The 18,888-nt window shown below is 45.3% G+C and overlaps 1 protein-coding gene and 1 long non-coding RNA gene across 3 annotated transcripts in view; one reads left to right on the top strand and one right to left on the bottom strand.

The window, feature by feature from the left end:
• LOC135899137 (uncharacterized) overlaps nt 1–9,685 on the top strand; it is a 154,379-nt gene extending 144,694 nt beyond the window's left edge. Inside the window, exon 8 of one of the 2 annotated variants that reach the window (XR_011512741.1) lies at nt 9,549–9,685. This is a non-coding gene — a long non-coding RNA (uncharacterized lncRNA). The remainder of the gene's footprint in view (nt 1–9,548) is intronic. The other variant, XR_011512743.1, reaches the window with a different exon arrangement.
• LOC135899133 (cell adhesion molecule Dscam1-like) overlaps nt 541–18,888 on the bottom strand; it is a 101,935-nt gene continuing 83,587 nt past the window's right edge. Inside the window, exons 14-22 of the mRNA XM_065428404.2 lie at nt 16,495–16,587; nt 11,407–11,634; nt 10,461–10,772; nt 9,545–9,712; nt 8,379–8,704; nt 6,108–6,174; nt 4,376–4,459; nt 4,113–4,262; nt 541–1,260 (exon numbers count right to left, since the gene is read on the bottom strand). Of these exons, the coding sequence (XP_065284476.2) occupies nt 4,395–4,459; nt 6,108–6,174; nt 8,379–8,704; nt 9,545–9,712; nt 10,461–10,772; nt 11,407–11,634; nt 16,495–16,587 (1,259 nt within the window). The 3' untranslated portion in view covers nt 541–1,260; nt 4,113–4,262; nt 4,376–4,394. The remainder of the gene's footprint in view (nt 1,261–4,112; nt 4,263–4,375; nt 4,460–6,107; nt 6,175–8,378; nt 8,705–9,544; nt 9,713–10,460; nt 10,773–11,406; nt 11,635–16,494; nt 16,588–18,888) is intronic.

The following is an 18,888-nucleotide window of genomic DNA, read 5'->3' as shown; positions in this document are numbered from 1 at the left end:
CCTTTCCCACTCAGCTCATTCACTTGTGAAGTTTATGTATCCAGAAATTGAGTAAACACGTTTAAAGAAAAACAAAATGGCAGTTTTTTCATTCTTCTTGAATTATGCTGTCCAACGTGCTATATCTTTATTTACCTTCGAAAGTTTACCGCTGGGATCCTGCACTAATATCACACTTGATTTCAGCTTGTTTACTTCCATGGGCCGCAGATTCAAACGTCCTTGAAAGCGCGCTACCACTGCGGTGATATAGTGGACGCTTTGTGAAGCGCATACAACCATGAATGTATGGCTTTCTGTTGGCTGTGAATATGGGTTTTCTATTGGCCAGAATGTTTCTTCTCGACTACGCCAGCGTGTAACTTTCGCGTACAAAAGACAAGTTACCGTTAAAAACCCAGCGAGACGCACGTGATCATGGTTGCCAAGGTTGAAGACGGCGTGTTGGTATAGCATATTAGAGGTTCGATTGCGCAACATTTGGACGATACACACAGAAGAGAACCACACACCACAAGCTCTCTGTTGTGTGTGGTTCTCTTCTGTGTGTGTCGTCTAAATGTTGCGCAATCGAACCTCTAATGTGATCATTGTGAAATAACGGTTGCTGCCGTCTTGAAGCCGTGCCGGAAGTCGCCCTGTAGGAACACGTTCCAGTGTCCGCTGTTTGCCGACCCTGTGGTTTCGGTGGAGTCATCACTTTATCAGTCCATCGCAGGAAGGGTGGATCCAGTCTTAAAAAGCTTTACAAATAGTTTTGCGTTGTATGCGAAGTGCATGTTGTCGAAGACCATCTCGTCCAAAGGCACTATTCGGCATATTTCTCTAAGCATAGTTACAAGTGGCTGTTTCCCTTGGCCTACCTTGAATGTCTTGAGAGATGCACGGAAGGGTAAGACGATTTTGCCGGAGGCAGGTTACGTAAGCGTGGAGGGCTTGGGACAGTAGGCATCCCTAAGCGAGAACGTGTAGCTGTCCCCATAGTAGGTTTATGAACTGTCCTTATTTTCACTTCAATAAAAAGAAATCAAATACAATAAAAGAATAACAAACTATGGCTCGCAGGCCTCCCGTGATACCATCGCACAAGCTTGTTAGTGTCTCTCACATCGCTGTCTGTCTGAATACACTTGACATTTGGCGTTGCAGCCAATGACAAATTTCATTTCCAAGTAGCTCTTCGTGGCTTCAACTTCTTGGAGACAGTACAGACAATACAGCATTCAAATTGAAGCAACACCAGTGTTCACCACAGTACACCTGCAAGAAGGAATGAGAAAAAAGAAAAAAATCACAATTATCATCAAAGTTTTGCTTTCACTGTATACTTGAGCATAACAGAAAGCGCCCGCTCTCATGAAAAGGAAGAAGCAGAGTGTTTTGTGCATACTGAAAGATTGCCCCGTTAAAACGTCCTTAGGTTGCTTTTTTTTCGGCTGTGTCATTTCACATGCACTTTACACAAATGATAAAGGTGGACAGAATATAAAAGTATTTTAAGGCGAAAGCCTTAGACAACTCATGAGCCGAAAAATTCGATGTCTGGTGTTACGCCGTCCGGCGTTATGGCCCCAAAATGCATCGGGAGTTCAATTCACTTGGAGATGTGGGTGAACCGGCCATATCTCGAAGTTAGATTCCAATTTACATTGTGAAATTAGAGAGTCGAACCCACGACATATGGTGTTAAGACGAAGTGAATTTAGGGACACCTAAATAAGATAAAGTTAGTTAAGGCACTCGAACCGATGACCTTTCGTGGCGGTCGAACGTACTTGTATTCCAGTTAACATTGTGAAAGTCGAGAGTCGAACCCATTACCTTTGGTGCTAATTAAGGTGCAATTAATTAAGCACAATTCATTGAGATAAAGTTATCCAAGGCAGTCTAAATCACGACCTTTGGTTGGAGGCGAACTCGCTACCTTTGACGTTTACTATTCCAAATTAATTTAATACACGGTTAATTAAGATATAGTTAGTTGGGACACTCGAACCAACGACCTTTGGCGGGAGAGTTCAGATTCTACCGTGGTGAGGAAAATCACGGCACAGCATTGACCAGCGAGTTCTAAAGGTTGAGCAAACATCGTCTACAGACCATTACGTAGGCATGTAGTGAACTGGCAAGACAGGCACTCATGGCAATGGCTTGTGGCAACGTGCGATCGCTGCCAAAACATCGGCAAAAGGAAGCAAACATTCTGTACTTGACAGAAACGAGGATGGAACCTGCAGATTTCAAAGAGTTGCTTGAGTATTGCTACGTGTCTGGCACACAACGTCATGACAACACTGCAGCAGGCGTAGCCATCTACGTTAGACACAGTACTTTCAAGTGATGGTCGTGAATATGAACCGTCAATTCGACATCGGGTGAATCTGTGCAATACGATTGTCCACTGGTTTCATGGTCCCCTGCGCTTATTTGACACCCTATTTGACAGAAAAAGCAGCAGGGAACTTCATCGTCCGAAACATGCCACCTGAAGTGAGCCAACGCCCAGTGAAGATGGACGGTGATTGCAACCAGAACGCTGGGCCAATACTGCACTTCTCAAGTGCGTTGAAAGAACTCTGAGGTCTGAACCTTGCCCAGAACGCCCATCGAGGAACGCCTATCGACTTCGCATTCCACAATGAAAATTTCATAAAATATATCAAGTATGTATGATGCTACTTCACTGATCACAACGCCCTTGTAATGCCCGTGGATACAGAACCAGCACCGCAGCTACCAAGTGGCGGATTGTGGTCAAAAGATTTATGTCCATCTGACGATAAAATATACGGTCTACGCGACGTGCACTATGCTAAAATAAAACAAGTTCACTCCGGGTCGACGCTTGGCCAGTGTCACGACGCGTTAAACCATCGGTTGCCGTCATAATAAAAAAAGTTTTTGCTATCCTATCCTATCGTGCAGTGATGTTGCGTATCTGTGTTAATGGTCTTCATAGACTTACCAACTTCGTTATAATGTCACAATTCACTCAGAACAAGTGGCCATTTCTAGGCAGCCGAAAAGAGAACCAATAAAGACAAAAACTTGTAAAAAAAAAACAAGTAATAGAAATTAACAATGCATTCGAATGAGAATGTCAAAGTAATTCAATGAACGTCTCGTGAACGGGCAGGCTTTCGTCTTCATCCTCTTTAGTGTAAATTAAGGAGACTCTCAATGTTTTAAAGAAGTTCCGACACTCGAATACAGGAAGCGCCTGATAGTAAGGGACAGAAAGAAAAGACTACAAACACTGAGTTGTGTCTGTGTATACCCGTGCATGTCTTAGCCATTTCGAGCGAAGTATATTGCAGATACCCCTCCTGTAACGTTGCCAGGCCATAGAAGCCCAGGAAAGTTTTTGCACATCTTGAAAGAGCTGCTTTCAGGGTAAGCAAACGGAAAACCTAAAATAAAAGGTGGGCAAAGGCGATGGCGATAGGCTAAGTTAGTAAAGTCAATTGACTGGACGATTAAAGCACACACGCCTCTACAAGTAGAGGTTAAAATAAAAATAAAAGAAAAATGAGTGGCAGTGATTTGAACCAGGCGCGTGTCCGGTTTGTTACCGTACATAAAAAAAGGGCTTGAGGGATACTTGTTGACTATTCATACTGGAGCAGAAAGCGCCTGCAGGTAGTGATTCTGTGCTGAATCTCTAATTTCCCCATATGCTTACAATTTTCAAACATGTTGAAAGACGTCAGAATCTTATATGATCTGCTGTTTGCCATTGAATATAGAATACATAGCTATTACAAGTATGTTGTTTGCTGTCCCTTTTTCCAAGTGGTCCTCCTGTGTCGGCGCAGGTACGCCTTCGACAGTCCTAAACATAAACGATTTCTTTAAGTGCATGTGCTCTCCTACATGCGCCGTCTAACGGTACACTTGCGCATCACCCATAAAGTATTTAGATAATTGTTGTGTACCGACATAAGTACATCCATTAAAACAGTTATTTTCTTACACGAGTCATTTGTAGGTTGGTGACAACCCCGACACTACCACTGCGCGATTTCGCTGCCAACGTCAGGGCAGTTTATCACGTTATTTTTGCATACTCTAGCCCCCCCCCCCCCTCCAAAAAAAAGAAAAAAAATAATCACCTACTCGATCTTCTGTTCGCCTTCTCTCAGTGGCCATTCTTTCTAAGGCACTCCATCTTGGTAATCGTCGCAAATGTCCACGTTGTGTGGTTCAACAAAATTTTCGTTCCATTCATCCCACAGAAGAGGCTGGCAGCAGCTCACTCACACCTGAAATAGGAGAGGCAGAAAGACGCAGGTTCGAGTTTAGTGCTGCTGGATGGCCACGTACTGCAAGGCAGATTGAAGAGCCGGTTTAGTGATCACTGTAAGGCGTAACTTACAGTGACCGGGGACGCAGGGCTATCTGCTGTCCGTTTCGGCAGTTTCCTCCCGTACTTCAAGGCTTGCCGTGGCATGTGATAAATCTGTTGAGTACAATGCGTGGACTTCATTAGCTGCGACTGCTTTCCAATTTGTGGGAACATCTTACTTTCCCCACAGGGAGTCGGACTAATAAGTCACAGCACCACAGACAATTGAGAAGATTTGTCTGACTACGCTCTAAAATAAAGGCACTGAGTTACCTTGGAGTAACTTTCGAAAAGGTTGTTGTGTTTTGAAAAGGAAGTTGTTTCACTTAGCAATGAAAACATCATTTTCCGTGATTCACTTCAACTGGTAACAGTTATTGAGAAAAAAAGGGCCTTCCTTGGGTTGGAAATGTTCCACTCCTTGGGTCCCTTTCAATCCTTACATGAGTAGCACTTGATGCCTCCTGACCGCAAAGTAATGAAGGAGGAAGCAAGTTTGTTCTGAAAGCTCCCGTCACCCGTCCTCATGAAAGAAACGCGTTTGTTAAATAAGGAACAGATGTCGCAATTCTGGTTTTGAATCATAGGTCTCCTGCAAACGCCTTTATTCCGCAAAATAAAAGAAGTTCCTGAAATACTCTTTGGTCGTTGTATTGTTAGTGTTTTAAGACGCGTTCAGTTTTTCCGAATTTCGAGTTGAACGCTGTTGCACGTAATGACACAACGACACTTTGCATAGCGGAAGATCGGGGCGCCCGTCGATGGCGGTGCCGCCCGCTTCCTATCTACGATTTCGTCGTACACAGCCCTGTTTGGCCCATCCTTTTCCAATCGATGGTTGCGTTCGCTTTTTGTTACTGTCATGATGCTATGACAGCAACCTATTGGTAAACGTTGGGCGCTGTCTCTGAGATGCGTTCCTAACGAGGAAGGACTTGCTAGGCATGCACGTTAAAACATGGCTTGGGAAACTTGCCAGCGCATGCGGTAAGCCGCGCACGTTGTCTCATCATAACCGAGATCATACGAGGCCGAAGTTTTCTTCCAGTTTTTACTTCGTATGGAGGGCATCACAAACTGCGTTTTATGGTCGTCAGCATTATCAATCCAGGAATAACAAATTTTGCATGGTGCCACCGTGGCTGGTGCCTGCTGCTAATAGTGTCAATATATAGCATTAAATTAAGTTGATATTTCGTGCGCATCCATTTGACTTCTACCTCCTGAACGTTTACATCTAGATGACGTCGCTAACGCATGTGTCTTATGCATTCGCGATTGCGTTTTGAAAGACAAGTTCGCTTCGCGTTTTGTAGCGTAGAGTTATCGTTCCGTCTCACGATAACGCAAACATATTGCGATATAATAGCTAAGTCATGAGCTTCGTGATACTCCTTTTCGTCCTTAGAACCGGGCTCCCAAGGTCACCTGCCAACAACAGGCGCTAGCGTGCACGAGTAGACGAGCATTACATGGGCAAGAAGAAAGGCGAATAGATCCTGCAATGGTCATCAGCGAGGTGAAGTGCTTGTTCAGCGAAAAAGTAATGGCTGTCTTACGGCAATGGAGCATCAAGGAACCCCTCTAAAATAAGGGCTCTTGTATAAGTACGCGTCCAGTATTCAGGTATGGCAGCCTAACCGCAATAAAGGCTTCCTTAGTGACCTAAGGAACGTTTCGGAATATATAAGCCTTATTTTAGTCTCAAAAATTATCTATGCATATCCTATGAATGTTTGGCACTATCCGATTCCTTACTTACCTTGCCTCGGCGACATGCAGCTTGCCAGCCTTTCAGCAGAGGCGAGAAGATCATCCCGCTCTTCTAGCTGAAAAACAAGAGAAAAAGTAACAAAACATTACGAATTGTATGAACATTATTTCAAAGGCAACAAAACAAATCAGAGTTATCAAAATTGCTTTACCTTACTGTGGTTGCCAAGAACATCAGCATTAGCCCAATTTAGCCTAACACCGGAAACAAAATTATGCACAGCATTTTGGCAATCAAGTTATTGCAGCATCTTTCTTTTTTTTTGGAAAACATGGCATACACCCATGATCCTATGTCGCCACAATCATTTTAGCTCCTATTATAGAAGGCTGCAGTATTGAACATGATGGAAGCGGAAGGATGATTATTAGAAACATAACGTAAAACCTCGAAACATTACAGCTTTGTTTGAAGATTTTATGCCTAAGATTAAATCATTAAAGCAGCTTCTTTGTTTGTTACTTTTCTTTCATCTTTTTTTTTTGCGTCAGCGATGGAGATGGCCACGGCCATAGTATGTTTAATTAAAAATATTGTCTAGCGTCCACCTGGTTCAAAGTTGTTTTGAATTAAGAAACGAAATGAGCTGAAGGGTACATTTTAGTCATTCCCAACTCATCGGCGGTGGCTTCACGTTATAATTGAAAAGCTATGTGTATAATTAGTATATCCTGTCAGTATTTAATTATTGGGCGATACTTGTTGACACAGCAACGAATGAAGGAACAAAAATTATAGGCACTACCACGGCCCTTCTACACTTTACTAAAGGACTCTGGCGTAACTTTCTGAGAGAGGAAGTGGGTTTGTCGATTAGTGAGCATGTGGTTGCGGCTCATGTTCCATAGTCGAGAATAAAAGCAAGAAGTGGATTTGCGCAGCTCACGTGATGTGCGGAATGGATTAACGGTAGTTGATAATCTGTTCGATCGAGTCGTAACCGAGGGGCTTCGGAGGGAGGGCAAGCACCGTTAAGGGCAGCAGAACATGGGAGTCGAAGCGCAAACGGGGTAGTTAGTGGCAGTGTCAGCGATTAATGGTACAATTATAATTATCTCATTTGTACACACAAACATCCGCTCGCTTTCAAGAGGAAATCAGTTATTCTAAGCCAAAGTACTGCATACAGTATGGTCACTGGACGTCAGGAACACGCCCTCACAGTTTTGCAGTTCATTTTCGCAGCGTCTTAGTTGGTTCGCTAGCTTAGTCTCCCACTTGAAGTTTCAGATTTATTTTTATTCCGTCCCATACCCTATAGTTTACAAGCGTGCGTGCACATTTTAAAGCAAATACCATTCTTTGACTCTTTCGCCCATTTTCGTAGACGGTGGTTAGCAGTCGCATGGTTGCCAGTCGGCGGCCGGACTTTCAGCGTCGATATAAAACGCGCGGGCTCTCGCGCAACCGAATTGCGGGGCGCGGTAGTCGGTAACAGTAAATACGAATGTATACGAAAATACGAATACGAATGACGCGAACTACATTCGAGTCAAACGCGAACGTAGTTCGCGTTTGACGCGATTGTAGTTCTTGCAAACTTATGACTTCTAGATATAACATTTGTAACGGCAAAACCATTAGTTCCTCCACCAATATTATTAAACGGCGATGTTATATTCCAGAAAGTAGGAAAATACAAAGTGGGTGACAATGCAAACTGACACTTCGGCTGGCTTCACTGCAATGAAGACATGCGTCCGTGCCATCGTTCTGCAATAGAATAGCCGGGCGTCACGACACGTATTGTCACGCGTGAGATTTGACGTTCCCGAAGATTTCGATGCTGTGGTAAAGAGCGCTCGACAAGGACTGCCCCGAACTTCTTCCTCCGCCTTCTGCGGCGACTGCAGAAGAGGGCAACGGCACCACTACGGGTGTACTATTTTGCGGTTCTGTTATCTATGCAATTAAGCAACGAAGCAACAAACACTATCTAACTGCCATCACTGCAACATATATAGTCGTTCAAGAGCACCATTCCACCAATAAAGCTAATAACTTGCTAAGAGATTTCAGCTGTCCGCTTACATTGACATATCGCCGGTGTTTCCTGCGCAATTTTTTATGGGTTTGTATAAGCAGTACGATCTGTCATATTGTGGCAATATAGTAAATCATTTACACTTCGTCTGTGACTTCCGTCGATACCATTTCAGCCATTACAGTAGCTGTATGAAATAAATAAATAAATAATTAAATAAATACATAAATAAATAAATCTTTTCGAGGCCTTTTTCACATTTACTGACCCCTCACCTTTTGTAGTGTGTTGCTCGGCGCGAAAGGCACGGCGTACATGTGCTCCGGCTTCTTCCCGCCGCTCGCTTCCGCTTCCACTTTGTAGTCTTCGTGGATGGTGGCCAGACTGCGCGCCCACGTCTTGCAGGGCGCACCATCGCCATCCGCTGAGACGTTGCACGACATCGCTCGGGAACGCAGTGGTGACGGCCAGTAGAGCTTCTCTGTGCAAGGTCTCGAGGTCGGCTGTTCGAGTCCTGCCTTTTTCCACACTGTCATGGGCACGGTGTCAATACACTTCGTAGCCGTCCTGGAAGCGCCGTCAACTTCTCCTGGCCGCCACACTGAACAATAGCGAAAAGGGAGTGTACAGATGCTAGAGTGGTATACATGCTCTACTGTGGTGCTAAGTGTATACTAGAGCAAGATAAATATTCATCGAAAAGATGTAATTTGTAGCTAGTTCGCTGTACGGCGCGGGTGCGCTAACGCTATGCAAAGAAGCTGCACGTCGGGTTCATATGACATGCATGTGCGTTTTGTTACAGCTTAAGTACCCGTTACATGTTTCACTCTATAGTTAACATCCCTGCATTTGCTTTGCATTTACCTCTCTCTTTACTTATAGTAGAGGGCAGCTTCCTTTAGTAAGGATGAAGTATACGGGCAGGCTCCTTGTGCGATAAGCCAGCGTCAAAACATCAACGACTCGCACCATTTTAGTTTATTGCATACCGCATCTGATGTTAGCAGGCGGAGGTGATTTCTCTATAGGCGGCGGTAACAATATTTCCTTATTATCTTATCTTTAGTAGTATCAAAGCCGAACCGGTCTCATAAACGTTACGTATTATTTTGAACACCCGTCGCTAAGGCCGAAAGCCCCATGTGCTTCATAATTTATGTGTGCATGGGGGCACTTGTGCCCGCGTATCGTGTATGCGTGGTTGTGTTTTTCTGCATTTCTCAGCGTTCTGGTTAGCAAGAGGAGCAATGTTTCCGTATTACAACACGCCTCCAGAGTAGTAATATAGCACCTTGCTGTTTTCCACTGTGCGTGGGGTGTGGTCATATGCTCTACATATGCTCAAACATGGTGTCCAAATCGCTAACTCTGCGGATAATAAGCGGATGAACTGAGTCAAGCCGCAATAACTGTGCTAATTCACAACGAACGAACTTACGCAGACGTCGCCGCTGGAGCGCTGCAAGTCTCCTCCTTGAGATGGTGCACCCTACGACCACGGCGACGAGCAGCGTAACGACGAGCAAACACACAACAGGCACGATAACGTGGATCCTGCGCCGCTGAGATTCGATCACTTGTATCCAGTGCGGTGGGGGGACGGTGCCTGGACGAAAGTACGCCACTGTTGAGTTAAGACACGTCTCAGCCTGAGCCGATATTTACAAACTTTGTACACGAGAATGATGCGTAAGACTATACTGCAAAGATTCCCGTGCATACTAGAAGTTCGTGTGACCCGGAAACGGCAAATCCTGATAAACCAATTTTGTTGTAAACAAAGGCGGATGGACAGTTATGAACAAAAATGTTTGTTAATCGGGCACTATATCGTCGTGGTGCACGACCACCTTCGTGGTAGGGGAAGCCCAATGAGATTACGTTGTAAAGCTGGCCCATATTTCATGAAATGACAATAATTTCTTAACTCCGTGTTCGTGTTACGGCTTTTAAGATGGTGTGACTGTGCTTCAACGAAACAGATAAAGTGTTCGATATTTATTTTATGCGTTCGGAACAGTTGCTGTTAGTTTTTATGACGCAAGTGTCAACAGTGTACGGCAAATTCAAAACGTGGTAGTTGAAGACCACAAAGTATGTGGACCTCGTATTAAAAAAAGTTATAATGCTAGAATAGTTAGCAAGAGCAATTGCCAGCCGAATCCTTTTTACATATCATTATCGGCAAAGAGCACTTACGAATAAAAAGCGTTGTGAATACTGGCCATGTTTCTTAGGATATAGTGGTCTTCAATAGTTTCTCATGCACACGAAACGCCGATTTAAGAACGCGCGCCCGTATGCTTTGCTGACAGGCTTCATAAATTCTTCATTGCAAGAAAATTTTGCCGTACCTCCTGCTACAGTGAGTGTTGCGAAGACATATTCGGCTTCCGTAGAGCCAGCTTCATTATGCGCTGTGACCAGTAACTGGTACCAAGTTGCCGGCTCCAGATCCTCAATAGTCACGTGGGGGTGGTGCGGCAACCCAAGCTCGGAAACCTGTCTCGTCGCCGCCGGCGTCCAGTCGCCAGGTGACGACTGCCTCTTGTAGAGAACAGTGAAGGACGAGATCGGACAGCCTCCGCTTCTCCACGTCCCCAGCCGAAGGGTCGCCCAGGACACGTTGACGGCAACAAACTCCCGCATGTCCGGTGCCACGGGAACTGGGAGCGTCGCCAGCGTCGAGAGGCGCAAGTCATTGGTGAGCACATATTTCGGGCTTATCAAGGTCTAATTAAATTGACGCCAAGATCACTGAGGCGCCTTAACGACTGCAGACTGAAGAAAAACACAAAATTTAAGGAGCAGTGACTGGCTTCCCAATAGTTCCATTGTCATGGATCTGCGAGCAAGTACATGCATGTATTTTATGTGTGCGAGCAAGTGATACTTGAATATATGTAAAATACCGATATAAAGAACATCGCCAAAGGGCTTCCATCGAAAAAAAAAGAACAATAATGCTAAACTATGAAGTTATATACAGTGCGCATTACAGTCTTTTGCATTATTATCTGGCTTTCAGAACTAAACACCACTATATCTCGGTTTCTTTATGGTAATACGAAGCTCTGAATGAAAAGTCGGTTTTGAGAAAGAACTGCGCTAGCAGTGTGCTGTCAGCGATAAGTTTGTCTTAGCTAAGAAAGTTCAGTCTACCCTCATGTAACATGCTCGCAAATTTCCTAACATTTAGGTTCTATTATTTATCAGATCTTTAAGCTTTGTGTGCAGCCAGTGTTTCTTAGAACAAACTTTACCAGAGCCAACGTTGCAGGTTACACCCCTCACACCTACCTGACCCATCCGTCTTGGCTAATACTACGTTGCTTCGGGCTCCTCGGCCGGCGCCATTGAAGGCCACCACGTAGAACGCATAACTTCGGCCGCAGCCCAAACCACGGAACGCGTGCGTCGATCGCTCTGCGTCTGTCTGTACGGAGGACCAGTCTGAAGACGGCGCTCCCTCAATAGAGGGTGATCGTCGTTCTTGGCCCGGTTCGGCTTTGTTGAAAAGGAGGTAGCCTGCAGAAACAGCATTCAAAGCTTTAGATTTTCTTGTGTAATGAATCAACGGTCATCTGGAATCACGCAATCATAGTTTACAAAAGACATGACTGAAATCTTAGGCGTAAAACGTGTTTCAAGGCACTCTGCAATCGCTATTGCCGGTACTATTGTTCCTCTCCAGGCCACTGGGTTGCGATGGACAACGAACATACCACAAAAGCGGCTAGGAGGGTTCATGAAGGTCGCATCCAGTAACTAATCTCGCCAAAATCAAATACATCAACACAGCTACACATGCTCGAGCGTGATACCATCCTGTCCATTTGGAACACTCAGCGTACGACTTATCTACGAGGAGTGACTTCCAGCAGCTGCTTGTAGTTCAAATTAGTGTCACCTAGTTTAAGTTCGAAAGTTCTATGGTTCACAGACATTGAAACTCATAGTAGCGATAATATTCTTACGTACATGAACATCAGAGTTCTTGACAGTTCTCTTTACCTTGTGCTCTCAAAACAGATAGAGTGGCAAGTGTACCAATTTTCGATCGAGGAAAAGTGCAGACATGATCATCCAAAGCCTCGCGAACACATCATCATACAAGATCTGCAGGCTTCTACGCCGATGTTTACATCTACGAGACGCACAGACTTCGACCAAGAATTGGAGAGGCTTCAAGTGATCCGCTGGCGGGCTGAGAGACGATATAGGTGTACTAAGTTCATTTATGGCCTGAGGGAAGCCCGACGCATTCAGAAGAAATTTCAGCGTCAGATGAAAAAACTTCAGGACCAACGATGGAAGAGCTCCTGCGAATCGTTGGATCCTCGCAAACCGTAATCACCCACCTTGAAAACTCTTCAAGGTGTTTGCTCACCTCCACAACAACGTCGTCCCTTCACAGCGCTGGCTCTACATCGAGGTCGTCCACAGCTTGAGGTCCCGGGAGAATTTTGTGCGAAAGTTACTGCTGACTTCGTTCTGCTGGCTGACTTCTCGCTACATGACGTTCCCATCGCGAGAGATCAATGCATGGAAGTTCCTTTGTCTATCGAAGAACAGCAACCGGTCTTCGCTGCGTGCAGGCGATTGCCATCACCCGACCCCGATGGGGTGACCTGCGCTGCCTTAAGGCACCTAGGTTCAAAGCATAATGCTGTCTTCTAGATATATTCAATCACTCTTGGCGTGACGGCATAGTCCGCGACGGTTGAAGGTGTTGCCGACTGGCGCCTCTACTAAAGCCTGGGAAGTCTCTTCTTGTCGTTACATCGTACCGGCCGATTGCACTTGCGAGTTCTATTGGCAAGATCGTGGAGAGGATACTACTGACACGTGTGGAATGGTACCTCGAATACTATAACATTTACCCTGAGGCTATGGCTGGTTTTCGTCTGGGATGGTCTTCAGTTGACAGCGTCATTGATCTCGTGACCTCCGTATAGCTGCTTCTAGCAAGATGTCCTGCACCATAGAAGAATTTCTAATAATTTCTAATAATTTCGCCATAGAAGAATTTCTAATTCCCACAGGACTCAGATGCTCGCCTACCAAGTCGGAGCTGCTCGTACGCAGACCCACGCAGAAGGGCCGCAGGCCATACTCGTCAGACTTCGATTATAATCAAGAAATTACCGTACGAACCACTTCGGGACACGCCATACCGTGCGTTGACAAAATCAGAGTCCTGGGTATGATCGTAGAGAATAAAAACGTCAATGCCTCTACGGTTCAGAAGCTCATCACCAAAACCAACAACGCTATTGGGCTCATCAGAAGAATTGCTAATAGACACAGGGGCCTCAAGGAACATAATCTCATCAAACTCATACACGCGTTCGTCACCTGTCACTTCGCATACGTTGCGGCAATGCTCAATTGGACACGATCTGAAAGAGACAGACTGAATGCCCAAATCAGAAAGGTCACCAAGCAAGCCCTCGGCATTCCAACCAGCACCAGCAACGAGAAGCTGGGGCACCTGGGCATACACAACACCCTGGAAGAAATTGCCGAAGCCCAGCAGCGCGCCCAGCTTGCTAGGCTTTCGACGACGCCTCCGGGGCGCACGATCCTAGAGAAGCTAGGCTTTGCACAAGGAGACATAGAAAAAGACTTTGCGGACCTCCCACGGGACATCCGCGCCAAGATCATGGTCCGCCCTATACCCAGAAACGTACACCCCGAAAACAACAGGGGCAGACGACAAGCGAGAGGACAATTCCTTCTTAATCAAGCCTTGGCGAACCGTGAACGCTCAGCTTTTGTGGACGCGGCGGCATACACGGGAAACAAAGCTTTCGCCGTGGCGGTTGTGGACGGCCGTGGATCCACAAGATATGCAGCCACGGTAATTGCAAGGAAGCCTGAACAGGCCGAACAGGTTGCGATCGCTGTTGTGCTCACCGACGACAATCTTTCCCATATCTACAGCGACTCCATAGCCGCTATCAGAGCATTCCAAAAGGGCACGGTCTGCGCACAGGCTCTCAGGATTGTTTCAAAGAAAGAGATTAAGAACCACTTCATATACTGGTTCCCGGCACACTTAGGACCAAAGATCGGCGACGTCCCCAACCTTAACGAGGCGGCACACGAGGCTGCGCGCGCGCTTACAGACCGCGCGGCTTCACCCAACCACTCGGAGAATAAGGACGCGCCCACTACATACAATGAAATCACTAAACACTACTACCTACAACGCAGACAGTATAGCACGCCACACCGCACGCTCACTCGTGCTCAAGGGGTTACACTCAGAATGCTACAGACAGACACATACCCCACTCAAAACAGATTACACCATTACATGCCTGAGCTCTACGACAAGTCTCATTGCACCAATTGCAATACATCCCTTAAGGTGTATCATTCCTCTGGCCGTGCTCGCAAGCTCACGTAAACTACGACCAGGACAAGCGCATGTTTGAAGAGGCAATCCGGAGTGAAGAACTCGCTCTCCAACTCTGGGCCGTCCAGCAGGTCCACGACGCCACCAGGAAACTCAACCTACCGGTTCCGTCGTGGGAGACGCCCACTCCATGAGAGCCCAAAGCTCTCGTGGCCTGCAGGACCTGAATAAAGTTGATTTCCTTCCTTCCTTCCTCCGTAAAGCTACAAAAAACCATGAAGCGCCTCTCCATGGCACTATTTTTAGATGTAGAGTGTGCTTACGACAACGTAACCCATGAAGCCATTCTCCAAGCTCTTGAGGCTGCAGAACTTGGAGGTGACGTCTGTAGGTGGATTAGGACCTATCTCTCACGGAGATCTGTGTTTGTACTTACAGAGGATGGCGCGACAAGTAAATATGCCTTCAGTCGTGGTGTCCAACAAGCCGGAGTGTTGAACCGCGTTCTTTTCAATCTGGTTCTAGTGGGGCTTGCCGAAACGCTACCACAGATTGCTAATGTCTCGCTCTACGCTGACGATCTTTGCGTCCGGGCGTCCGGCATGACGAGGCCACAAGTGCGCGCCCGAACACAGAAGGCGGCAACTTTGACAGTGGCGTACCTTCGCCAAGAAGGTCTGACAATTTCCACAGAAGAATGTGCACAAGTGGCACATTTCAACGAGTTCCTCCTCATTTATTTTATTATTTCATTTCTACAATAGTAGGATAAGGCAGCACATATGTGGCCTGTGTTATCCCGGGTGTGTGTGAGGTTCGATTTTTGGAGACAACTATTCTAGGCAGGAGCGGTACTGCTTCTTCTAGACTTGTTCTTTATCAAAAAGAACAATGATTGATGCGTAAGTAAGCCGTCTATCGCATTGCCTGATTCTGAGTTCGACCTTTTGCGCAACTGCCTTTCATGTACACGTTCCCGTTCATATTATTATGTATGCGCATTCGTGACAAGAGGATACATCTGTAGAATCCTTCCCTGCCATTTAACAGTTCTGAGTAGCGCTTGTCTTTGTCCCCTTTCTTTTTTTATCGTGATAAGCTACCTGTTCCGCTATGCAAAACCAATTAGCCCAACAATTAATCCTAGAATTATGGCGAGACATGAAGATTACTTTTTTTTTTGAAACGATTGGGAACCAGAAGAGAAGCAGAACGCCTAGTTTGTTAACACTCCATTGCATTTCCTGGTCTTCTTATCACGCATCAAGCCTAGTTACTATATTAAACGATAAGAGCGGCGCGGTGACGCCTGATGCACTTCACAGCGAATGATGAAGGCGAATACACAGAATAGTAAAATATATGGTCGGAAAACTGGGCGTGAATTCAAAGAGGGTGCTGTTTAAGATTGAGAATGACAGTGGGGCAAAGAAAAAATTCAAGCGCTCGAATCAGGTTTTACAAAAAAAGAAGATCCTGATGAAGATCGGTCCACCGATCGAAACTGTTGAAATTAAATACTTGTTCTGTTTGCCTTGTAGCACCGCTCAAGTTCTATATATATATATATATATATATATATATATATATATATATATATATATATATATATATATACATGCGTGCGTGCGTGCGTGCGTGCGTGTGCGTGTGTGCGTGCGCGTGTGCGTGTGCGTGTGTGTGTGTGTGTGTGTGTGTGTGTGTGTGTGTGTGTGTTTCCTGATCATGTCCATCATTTTGCAAATAGGGAAATGAAACAAGTATTCTTGTAGTCCTTTTAGTACACATTTGGCGTATATCAAAACACGTCTTCAATTTCTGAGTGTATGTACACCGCACATTGGTGAGCGGTATTACATAGCCTTCAACTGCTAATTAGTCAGGCATCAGGAATTCATACTCCAAGTGCAACGCCGTCCATAGGTAATGCTTGAGAAAGCAAGATCCGCACTAAGGTAGAGAAACTCGACGAACCAAATAAACAAAAATGTAAACGAACACAATTATCCTTCCAGCGGTCTCACCGTCGACGGGCTGGTCGTTTGCCACATCCCAGCTCAGGTTTATGGAGGACGAAGTCGACGACACCAGCTTTAGCCGAGGAGAAGCTGGCCGGTCTGTGAAAGAATTTGTCAGGAAACCCATACATGACACATGTTCACAGTTTCAGTTGTTAGATTACATGTATCTGTTCAACATTACGCGTTTAAAAAGGCGCCAACAGACCACGTACGTAGAAAAGACAGGATACATACAACTAACAGGTTTTCAAATGAAGAAAATCAAATATGTATGAGAAAAAGAAGCACGGAAGTGTACATTGATGGGGCTTTGACTGTAAAATTATTGCATTATAACCTGGCAGATTTCAGGTCTATCTAAGATATCTGATTTTCTAAGATTTCTGTTGTACGTCAGCACGAAATCCGACTTCTGTGTTTAGGGTTAGGCGTGAAGATCTTTAATGCCATTATTAAGCTAACAATAGGGTTATGTAAGCTCGTTCTTGCCTGCCCTGAAGGCTTAGCGGACATTTTGCTGTGCTTCTGAGCACGACATCGGGGTTCGATTTGCTCCTGTGAATGGCCACTTTCACATGGTATCCAGGGTGTGAGACCGGGTTAGTTGGTATTCCAGGCTGAAGTGACTAGTGCAAGAGTGGACACGGCATATTAAAGAGGCGACAAGGTCAAGCGCTATCCAATGGCATATCATGCACTGTGTGTATACTAAAGAACGCCAGGAGGTCAAAATTAGGCCAGCGACCACCTGTATGGTGGGTGTCGTAGGTCTCGCTTTGGTACGTTAAACGCAATCAATCAATCAGTTAATCACTCAATCAATCTTTTATAGGTCAGCTCAACCAACCGAAAAACAGGAGTAAAGGGAAAGGTACAACACAAACTTAAGCGACCTATACAGAGAGAGAGAGAGAGAGAGAGAAAAGGGGAGGAAAGAAAGGGAGGTTAGCCAGTGTAAGTACCGGCTAGCTACCCTGCGTTGGGTAAAGAGGTAAAAGGAAAGGAGAAAGAATAAAAAAAGAAACCTATACATGGTGTCCCACGTAATTTGAGCCAATAATTGAATTATGAAAAGTGCGCCGGAAGTGAATTGAACCGAACGCATACTATTTGCACTGGCCTATAGTAACTCAGGAGTAACTCAGTAACCACCCCCCCAACTCACTCATTAATTAAGCTTAATTACCTACGTTGTAATTGATAAACAGATTTGTAGAGCACCTTTAGAAACCACCGATCTAGTTGTTTCCTCTACAATATGTCTGGCGTAGTCCTTTATACGGGTTGAAAAGAGAGCCCGCGAAATTTGAAAAAAAGCCACGTCACGGAGCACTTGCGCAATGGTATGGTGCTGCTTGTATCGTACGTTCGATGAACAAAGTCGGCAGCATCGTAACTGGCGACGAGAAAGTGGGATGGCATTCTTTGTCTGCTCGGCAGCGCTCGACCAGCAGCACGCATTTCCGCCGTCATCCGACGAGAGCCGACCTTGTTCACCGAACGCACGCTTCAGAGCAGCACGATACCATTGCGCAAGCGCTCCATCACGTGGCTTTTTTCCTATTTCGCGGGCTTTGTTTGCAACCCTGAAAAGGACTACGTGAGACGTATCGTACAGGAAACAACTCGGTCGGCGTTTCTGAATGTCTTCTACAAATTTGCGTATCATACTTCGGGTCATCAGCCAATAATTAAAACGTTGGGTGACTAAATGTAATGAGTGAGTTACGGGGAAAACAAAACAATATGCCTTAGTTACTATAGGCCCGTGCCAATAATATGCGTTCGGTTCAATTCGCTTCCAGCGCGTCTTTCATATTTAAAATCTTGGCCCAAGTTACGTGGGACTATATTAGACAACGTATTTCGTTTGGTGGACAAGAGCAGACTCTCAATATGTACGGAAATCACTCGCTCCCGATATGCAGTGCGATTTCTTAGTTACGTGTCCTATGTATATTATGAATAGATTAGGTGCACAGTACTTCACAATCACATGGTGAACGTCGGATTTACTTAATAAATATTTCCATCAAGGCTACCCGGGCCGAATTCACAAAGCTTATTGTTGGCAAGTGCTGTTTGCCGTGGCCGGATGCCTTCAGTAATATGTCCGGCATTATCAATGGTCGACATGAGCTCTTACGAACACTTCTAACAAAAGAAATTTTTTTGTGAACACGGGCCCTCGCTTTCAGTGAATGAAGATTTTTAGTGTTTGTAAGATGCACGCTCTCGCGGTTTTCTTTTATACGTTGTCTGTACGTTGCAAACGATAATGTCGCATGATTTCTGTCATGCCAACATCTTTGCACAACTTCACCCCAGATAACATTTAATTATTATTATTTCTAATTGATCTGAAATTCGGCCGACAGGGTGCTCTAGAACGTTGTA

The sequence above is a fragment of the Dermacentor albipictus genome, chromosome 3 (assembly GCF_038994185.2).
Source record: "Dermacentor albipictus isolate Rhodes 1998 colony chromosome 3, USDA_Dalb.pri_finalv2, whole genome shotgun sequence".
NCBI lineage: Eukaryota > Metazoa > Arthropoda > Arachnida > Ixodida > Ixodidae > Dermacentor > Dermacentor albipictus.
Note: the sequence above shows the minus strand (reverse complement) of the source record. Positions and strands in the feature narration are given on the sequence as shown.